General features: G+C 43.8%; 1 protein-coding gene across 1 annotated transcript in view; it reads right to left on the bottom strand.

The window, feature by feature from the left end:
* The window catches only part of lgi3 (leucine-rich repeat LGI family, member 3), a gene marked incomplete at both ends in the record, with an annotated part of 6,119 nt that extends 2,133 nt beyond the window's left edge, over positions 1-3,986 (bottom strand). Inside the window, 3 exon segments of the mRNA XM_083673142.1 lie at positions 1,310-1,381; positions 2,285-2,356; positions 3,772-3,986. Of these exon segments, the coding sequence (XP_083529268.1) occupies positions 1,310-1,381; positions 2,285-2,356; positions 3,772-3,986 (359 nt within the window).
* Between the last annotated feature and the right edge of the window lie 5,791 nt (positions 3,987-9,777).

Below are 9,777 nucleotides of genomic sequence, written 5' to 3'. Positions count from 1 at the left end.
ATAATAATAATAATAATAATAATAATAATAATAATAATAATAAGAGAATAGGTAGATAGTTTGAAATAAAGATACAACTGGATCCTGCCTTGTGATAGAACTGTGCGTCATTTGTCAATATAATTAGAAATAGATTTCCATGTACATTCCACAACCCTCTTTTCAACATTTGTCTTATTGAACCTTTTAGCGTAATTGTCTCTCCACTTGTCCCTTATTTATTTATTTGTAAAGCCTGTTACTAAGGGGACCATGCCCGGCAAACTTTGTGCAAGATTTCATTTAGCTGGCAGGGAATGCTTTCTGAATGTTAAACAGCTATAATGGGAATGGGCCTAGGCCTGGCTGGTCTGCAGTGAGAAGAATACTGACCTTGAGGATAAGCCAAGTAGTGTAGAAGAAAAGGGGGGGGGGGGTCTAGAGACGACCATTCTCTTGGTGTGATGCAAAACATTAAAAACAACAACCCTCTCTGACATTTTTCTAATGGATTCTTTCAGCAGGTATACTTCGGAGCATGCTTTAAATCTGGAGTCAGGCTATGTACTGTGCCTCTGAATAATTCTTCAAAGCATTATTATTATATTATCATAAGTCCAGTATCACAGTTAAATATGTTGGAGTTGAGCCACTTAAGTAATGGTACAGATCTTCCGGTATCAACATTAGCGCTTATCATAATATCACTAACTCATTATTAAACAACAGAAAAGGAACTTTCCATTAACACCTCAATATTTCATGATGATATCTAGCTATTTGTAATTATCTACAATTGAACCCAGATGCACTCTCTTTATTCACTTTGAAAGGAGGAGACATACACAGGATAGCCAGTGTAAGCCTAGCCAGTCTGCAGTCTCTCTCATAGCACTGGATATGAAGGGGAGCACTGGATATGAAGATAGGAGTTCATTAGCATTCACGGTGAGGAGCCACCTAGGGTAGCTGGTGATGCAGAGGCCTGGGGCTGGGCTGCAGCCAGAGCCACACAATCACTTTATAGAGCCTAATGCATCGCCTCCATGGAAAGCAGCAAACGCAAAGCCATCAGTAAACTCATATTTCCTACAGCCCATCCATTAACAAAATGGCATGCTCAGCTCTATCAGGCCTCACAAGGCAGAGCTGCATTCCATGGTTGGTGAAGGATCAATACTCAATATTACTTAAGCAATCCATGTCTGGCTGAGAGTGGCACAAGATGGGCATGGGCAAGATGGGCACAAGATGGGCACCAACTCATCCTCACAATGTCAGTTATTTGTGTTTGTTGATATCTGTGAAGGACACAAAGTGGGAGACTTACAGGTACTGCAGGTGTGATAGTCCTGCGAAGGCATCATCAGCAACCACAGTGAAAGTGTTGGAGTTCAGCAGACTGCAAAGAGATAAAGAGAAAGAGGTGGTTGGTTTACAATATTAGTTATTAGATCTGATTCAATTAATATTTTCAACGTTTGGAACATAAAGTGTACAAAAAATACTGCTGGAGAGAAACAAGTATGTGTTCATATGCGTATTTACATAGGGAGAGCAATTAAATTCCAAGGAACAGATGACTATTCAAAATACTTAGCTTGGATAAAAGCTCAAAATCACAATATATAAACACACTCAGACACGCAGACGCACACACTTACGCGCTTGCACACACACGCACACACACTCCATTGAGTCTGTGTAGACAGATGACCCTTTGTTAAGCATAAGAGAACTGAAGGGAGTCAGTCATTGGCGATGACACTGATACAGAGCCACTTTACTCTCATTACTGCTATGTCACCACTGTTTTCAATAACAATATATTTGAAGAGTATTGTGCATTGTGTTTGTATTCCTTATATTGTCACTGAATAATAAAGGTTAGTCCAGATGATTTGTACTGCTACTGTACTACAGTGTGTGTTTAGCCCTCCAACTTCCATGTACTACATGTACATGTTGATTTCACTTTCCAAAAAGACAAGCAAAATAGGTCTAGCTTAAAACCTTTGGTTGTGGATGGTAGTCTCAGAGAGAGTTTAGAATGCTGCATATAAATAATCAAGCCATACCTGCCTCAAGAGGTGATGAGACTATTTGTTCTAATCTAAATCGTCACAGGGAGGAAAGGAGATGATTGGATAGTAGGCATGGATGTATCAGGGGAGGCTGGTGGAGGCAGAAAACCGAGGACAGGCTTATTGTAATGCATGGAATTGAATTCCGTTCCATGCATTACAATGAGCTCATCCTCAGATTTATACCCCCACCAGCCTCCTTGGAATGTTTGTATACTCACAGAAACTGCAGCATGTGTAGGTGGGAGAAGGCTCCCTCTGGGATCACAGTGAATGCTGCATTCACCATTGTCCTGAAGAACACAGACAATCACCGTGTCATTATTCTTGGTCATCTAAAGATTCAGATGTCATGGTACCAGCCTCAGAGCTCTTTGTGATGTTTGATGTGATCAGACATGCATATTGTAAACATAGCTTTATAGTGAAAATGTTCTGATGTCTGCATCTCAGTCTTGAGAATTGGGAAACCTGAGGAGCTCATGAACGGTGGTACTGCACGTTTAATCACAACAAGCAGGGCCTGCATGGGAATGTCTCCTCGCAGAGCACGATCAATATATTGACGTAACTTGTTAAAACCACTGAACATGCTGAACATTATGTGTTATCAAGAGCTCCCAGGGGTCGCAGTCAATCTGTCTTCCTATCTGGATTTCAAGAAAGGAGAAATATCTTTTAACTAGGACACAGTTTCCTAATTCACATGTTCATATCTTCCCCATTGTAAAATGAGGCCACCTCCACCTGGTACTGCTTGTGCTCTTGAATTCCCTGGGCTCTTCAAATACAAGCACATACTGTACTGTTTAATTCCAGAGTGAAAATCCATTTCAAATCAATATCAGCTGAAGTCAAAGTAAACACAGTATTTTCCATTCTTTGTAGAATATAACCTTATTGAGTCTATTGCTTTCTATTTCATTATGAGCACTTCACTTAGTGAGAGTGCCCACTATCTGTGTCTGCCCTTCGTAAGGTTACAATCTCTCTGAGGACAGGCAGCTCTTTTGCTCTGAGATGTGAATCTATTGTAAGTATGCCTCCCAGGAGTGCTACAGCACGTCCCATTGCTGTACTCCAATCAAAACGTAGGCTTGTTTCAGCCAGCTCCTGACTTGTGTCCAAGAATGAGGAGAGCCAGTGGCACAGGGACACAAAGTGCCCATTTGTCTGCTTTTATTAGCATGTCAGGGCTGACCTAGCCCTGTCCATCAAAACACAGAGGCCATGGTCAGCCTACCCTTTGCATTCTTCTGAGGTCTCCTCCAATTCTATCACAGGCACAGAATAACCATAAGTACAAACACCTCTCAATCATTCTATCGTAAATGTCATGCCAATGCTATTTTCAGAGACACAGCACGCAACAAGAAGATAACGACAGGAAAATCTTCGATAGAAATATTACCAATGTTTTCCTAATATAAACTATTATTTTCTAATAACCCCAAATATACTACAGAATATCATAAACCTAGAAATTGTCTATAGAAGGATAGGTTTGTGTGATGTAATGTCAACAGGCGAGTCCATGAGCGATGAGGTCATCTGTTGTACCATGCATGACATCACAGATCATCCATTCTGTAACTCATCATGCACATCATCAAAGACTGACTTTAAATTTTTTATGTAAAAGGGTAAAGACCAAAAAGCAGTGAAAAAGAGGGACAGGTACACAAAGGTTGATCAGCACTCTACTCACAGGGAGATGATCCCAGGGGGAAAGCTCTTGGGGATAGCCTTGGTATCCACACAGAATGCACTGTCTTTGGTGCAGGAGCAGGTGGCGGGGCATCTGGGGATCTTGGGAGCTCTCCTGGCCCCAGATTCCCCCACCAGACAGAGAAGCAGACATAGGCTGGCCAAGCGGAGCAGTCTCAGCCATCCCGGGACCCTTCTCGATCCGGCATCAAGCATTCCTCCTTCAGGGATGGACAGATGGACAGGGACTAGTAACAAAGGCTGCTGAGCTTCTAGAAGTTTTGTTTTCCCTTTAGAGAAAGGCAAGCAAAAATCCACTGGTTACCTTTCAGTAGTAGCAGCAGCAACAGCAGTAGTGATGATACTGAGCTATCGAAGGACTGTGAAGAGTGGAGGAGAGAGAGAGAGAGAGAGAGAGAGAGAGAGAGAGAGAGAGAGAGAGAGAGAGAGAGAGACACACACACAAAGACAGAGCGGAGAGAGAGAGGGCAGTCCCTGGTATCCTCAGTGGGTGTGTGTGAGTGTGACTGTGTGTGAGTGTGAGTGTGAGTGTGTGTGTGTGTGTGTGTGTGTGTGTGTGTGTGTGTGTGTGTGTGTGTGTGTGTGTGTGTGCTCTGCAGCTTCCCTGGATCTGTGAGTGCTCTCTGTAGAGCTGCTGTCAGAGCGCAGACTGCGGGAGCGAGGCTGCGTTTTCCCGCACTAGGACCTGTATGCAGCGCCGCTGACACTGAATTATTTACCATCGCACTCAGAAGCCTTAAAACGACAGCATGCAGGCAGGCAGGCAATGCAGGGGGGAGGGGAGAGGAATAAGGCAGTGGCTCATGTCAGGCCAGGCAGGAAGGGAAGGAAGGGTGATGGAGCTCTGGCATAGTATCTTCACACACTACCTCAGATACTCCCAGCTCCCTGAGTCTGCTATCAGGGGTGGAGAAATGGAGACACTGAGAGAAATAACACTTAAACATTTCAATAAAAAGTGTGGGGGGGGTGACATAAAAGAGCAATGCAAATTAAAGGGAAGAGCAGGTAGAGGGAAAGGAAAATAATCTTAGGATAGGATGGAGGAGGAATGTTTTGAAACACAAAGGTCACAAACTAAAGTCTGCATAAGGATAACACAGTACTGAGAAAATACTGCAGTAGGTACTGTATTTCAGAGAAAGCTACATGCTGCTGACCCCATTTAAACTTGCAGTATCTATATGTTGTGGTACTGAAGAAGTAGTATCCTCCAATTCAGAGAGAAAGATTCCTTTAAAGCTATTTAGTATCACCAGATTTGGATAATTAGGGAATAACAACAACCCAAATATGCAAGAACATACAGTACAGTCCCTCAACCATGGAGAATGGGTGCACTCGACATGTCACTACATGGGCCACATCACCACAAGGCGGCGCTATTGCCCATCAAATAGAGCTTTTGTCTCCAGCAGGCAAAAGTTAGGTGGCAGGGGTAGAGATGTTCAGTGCCAGGCACAACCAGCTGTCTCACACAACAACACTGTTGTCACAAGCAGATAGCAACCACCTTTCAGTCTGCAGCATATTGTCTACCATTATCATGCCTAGGTCCCAACACACACTCTGTTCCAGACGGCCTATAGAGGGACCCCATGTGACATTCAACAGTGCTCCATTCAGTGTCAGCCCAGGAACAAGTCATCTCCATGGCGTCAACAATCACAATACATTTGAGAGCATTTTGAATGGAAGAGTGCAGTTTAAACTACTACAACCACCATAACCTGAGAACTAATAGGTTATCCTATTGTTCATCATTACCACGGTCTAATGACTTAATTACAATTGTTGTTCTTACGTATATTCTCATACTTTTACGAAAACCGGGCAATATACATTTTTACCCTGATGTTTATCCCTTTTTAAAGTCTGCATAGGCTCTAGAAGATTCAAGTGCATGAGAGTTGAGAGTTGAAATGGCGCACTCTGTCAGGCTTTTTAGTCACTATAGGCCCATAGTCCTACCTCTTGTGATCTCCTGACCTAAGACACATAGAGGGGATTTTCTTGACTGTCTCAAAGACAGGATACTGTTTTAGAACATTTAGTCATTTTGTTTGATTAAGAGTTCACCCCTCAGAGTCCAGATATAGATGCTGGTCCAGTATATCTGTGTGTGAAGAGTGCCATTCTCTAGACAAAACAACAGGCCACTGTAGCACACACTGTCACAGCAATGAAGAGAAGACTGAGATTAGACGTGTTCCTACAAGCACCTGCAGGCCCCCCCGGCCCAGTCAGCACGTCTCCCACAGGTATAGCGTAAACAGCTGTGCTTCTGGAATGGCCTTGTTTTATTTAAACACTTCAGCTTTTCTGCAAATGAGGTCCGAGACAAGAAACAACAGCCTCTCACACCCACCTGGAAAACGTTGCCCTAGCAGTATTAAAAGTCTCTGTTGAGTCTGGCAAACCTGGCAAGTTACAGTTCAGAAATACAGAGCCCTCTTTTCTCTCATACTAGACTCACGCCCCCCCATCCCCCTCCTGTGTGGCACATGTGCATTATAAATCAGAGCTGTTCACCTCTCTATTGGACCGTTTTCCGTAACCTCATTGCCCCGGCCTGTTACCTGTGGAGATCCTACATGTTTGGATAACTACTACTGTGCGTCATTGGCATGAGTCTTACAGTACACTGTTTAACATGGACTTTTAAATTCAGCTTCAAACCCACATCCCATCCTGATTCTGGGCCAAGCAGGCTGAAAAGGGCTCTCTGTCCTTGCTCCCACATCTGTTTGGCTTTCCCCGCTTTACCTCTCTTGGCTTCATACGAAGAAGAAAATAGGAAGCGAGATGCTTCCCGTTTCACCTCAGTTCCAGTGCTCTTTCTCGGAAAATCCCAGCTGCCCCCAGGTACAGTATTGTATTTACACAAGGGTCTCACTCAGCAATGTTCCGACATGTACATACAAGTGTGTCCGTCTATAGCTATGCTATGGAGACATCAGTCCAAGTAATAATACTAACAACATAGTAATTACATATTGTACTGTAAGTCTGTACAGATAAACAGATGAAACTGGTGGATGTGTGTCCCAAAGTGGATATCCAAAGACAGGAAAAGGTGCAAACAAGCCATACCAGTAAACAAGGCATAAATGAGTCTTTACCTTGCCTTATCTAGTAACATGCTGATAGGTGTCACTGAATCTGAAGGCCAAACTAGCTCAAGGGTACATGATGACATCAGAAGCCCAGGAGGCTGCATCATCACCTGGTGAGTCAGGAGTCGATGCATTCAGCCTCAGATGTAAAACACGTGACCCAGAAATCCAATAAGGTAAGTGTTTGTCACTGTTGTCACTGTCCTGTTGGACACAAATCTGTCAGGCTTGATGAGACTGTCTTTTACAAGCAATCCAAATGTCACAAGCATACCCATAAAGCTTCTGATTATTTCATATCAGGGAATAAAGGTGAAGACCATGGATAAAACACTGACACCTGCTTGCTACAGAGCTGAACACATCTGAGAGGATTCAGGTGGGCTGAAATGTTATCTGCTGCTCTGCAGAAAGATGGTACTATATGTCCCCTTGGTTTGTGGCAGACATTGTCACAGAACATAACAACAACTGGAACAAAACCATTTCCAAACCTAAGTATGGCATCTGTCCCCGCTGCTCTCATGCTGAGGCTCACAACAAGACACTGGAAGGTATGTCAGGCAATCTCATCTCATCTCAGACTCAATTCAATTAAAGAGAGTACAAAGACATATGGCTCAGGGGCAAGTGATATGATTAGAGTCCTGTGCACAACCACCCTGTTTTGATTCATACCCTCCCTTATCTCGTCACAGGGACTAGCAGTGGGAACACTCAAACGCAGCCGGGAAATGACTAAGTTGAGAAAAGCTCCCTCAGGGAGGGCAGGATATCCTCTAGGACCCATCTGACACCATCCACACCAATCTGTCAGGGGATCAATAACTGGAGTCTTCATCTTTTAAACATAATAAAAGATTACTATTATCATACCACTGAATTGGTAGATTTATCAATTTCTTGTCTGTCTGGATATCAACTCCCACCATTTTCAAGACAGTGGGACAGAGCATTTCTGTTTAGTATTTCGGTGTTGATATTTTGAGACTCACTGAATTATCCGAGAAGAGGATAAAATCCTACAACTCAACACCATGTTTCTATCTTAGCTTGCTATCAGGACTGTAGAGTAGCCACCTCCCCTCTTGAGCCGAACAGCCATAAAAGATAGGAGATATGGCTCTTGGGACTGGGATGTGTTGGAGGAATGCAAGTACAGGTATCCTCCTGCCCATGGGGACAGGGAAGAAAGGCTTGGCACACCAGTTGATCCTGTTTGATAAAGGCCCTGACAGGCCCAGATTATATGTCTCAGCCTGGAGGAGGTGTCTGCGTCTCATTCCTCTGCAGAAGAAAGTTGATCCGGTGGGAAAGAGGCGGAGCCATGCCTGCAGGCGTGAGTTTTGTGAGGAAGCCAACACGCCTAGGCAACCAGACGCAGTTCCTCCTCTGGTACCTTTACACCTACATAACAAAACCACTCTTTTCCATCTATTTTCTCCCTACCACACCCATAGATACAGCCAGACTCCCTAAATGCTGAAATACAAATACTGTACGCATACTGTTTCACGCTATAGTTTAGAATGCATTTTTACTTTTTTCATGTCTACAGTAGATAATGTACAGTATATACTGTAGAGACCTAGAGAAGGTCTGAGGTGAGGGTGGACTCAATCTTCTGGTGTCGCAGTCCTAATCATTACCCGGGTATAGGCAATCAGCAGCTGTGGCATGTGTAATAATCTCTTTTGGACAAATAGCTCACACAAGTGATGGAATTTAAGAAGTAAATGTTAGTACTAAACCTTTATAGACAACATAACCTACCGAAAGATAGGCTTGAAAGCATTGTGTGCATTGGTTGTCCTTCTCTTTGTGATGTGTGAATGCCAAAGTTATATTCCTGTGTAAGGCTCATCTTCCATGGCTCCCATGATGAGGACAGAGGGAGGAGCAGGGCAGGGACTAGAAGACAATACTCAGACGGTTGGTGAGTGACAGGGCTTGCCCCAAGCTCACCCCGACTGTCAGTTCTGTCCCAATGAGCAGGCAGGGCGCTGGGGACCTGTCACTGACACAGCCAACACATAGACAGAGGCCCCAGCCCTCAACTGAGACAAGACACATCAACAGCCAAAGAGCATGTACACTCTGTGCCAACGGCTGTCATATCTACCTCAGGATGCTGTTAGACATCCAACACTCTGCTCTGACTCACTGCTGACACTCCTGCTGTTTGTCAATTGATTGTTTGTGATAATATTTACATCATAACAAAGACTACATATTTTACATTGCAAACTTAGTTACACCCAAAACCACAATAGCCACAGTCAGACAAAAAACAGATGCTCATCAACTCATAACCCTCAATAAAGAGGGTGCAGAAACAACCCACCAGAGTAAGCAAAATATTTTTGGACATTATCCTAGGATTCAAAGCTTTGTTGAGTTTTTCCTTTTACTCACTGCCAGTACTCTTTATGGCTCTGTTCATATTTTTAAATTGTAAAAGGACTGGTTTAATGTTGATAAAATAAATAATTAAATGGGATGGCATGTCTGTGTTGGTTACGTACACCCTATTACAGGTGACCCTGTCTGGGTTGGGCTGTTGTTCACTTGCTCTCAGAACCCAGTGTCCCCCTCACTCTTTGGGTCCAGTATGAGGAGAGCCTCTCTGCCTTTGCCTCCTTCACTAGGACAAGAGTCTGTCTCCTCCACACAGCAGATGGAAGCTGGCCAGATTGATATTCATGAGCCCCTGTATTGTCCCGCTGTCTTTTGTCCCCCTCTACCCCTCATGTGCATTGACAGCCCCCTCCACTCTTCTCTTCCCTCCTTCCCATAAATAATGGGCTCAATTGCGATGTGACAGCCAGAGGCGCACAACAACAGTCTGATGTCACCACTCCTCTCTTATG

This window comes from Argentina silus, assembly GCF_951799395.1.
Source record: "Argentina silus genome assembly, chromosome: 7".
In the NCBI taxonomy this organism is placed as follows: domain Eukaryota; kingdom Metazoa; phylum Chordata; class Actinopteri; order Argentiniformes; family Argentinidae; genus Argentina; species Argentina silus.
This window is presented reverse-complemented; position numbering and strand designations above follow the sequence as displayed.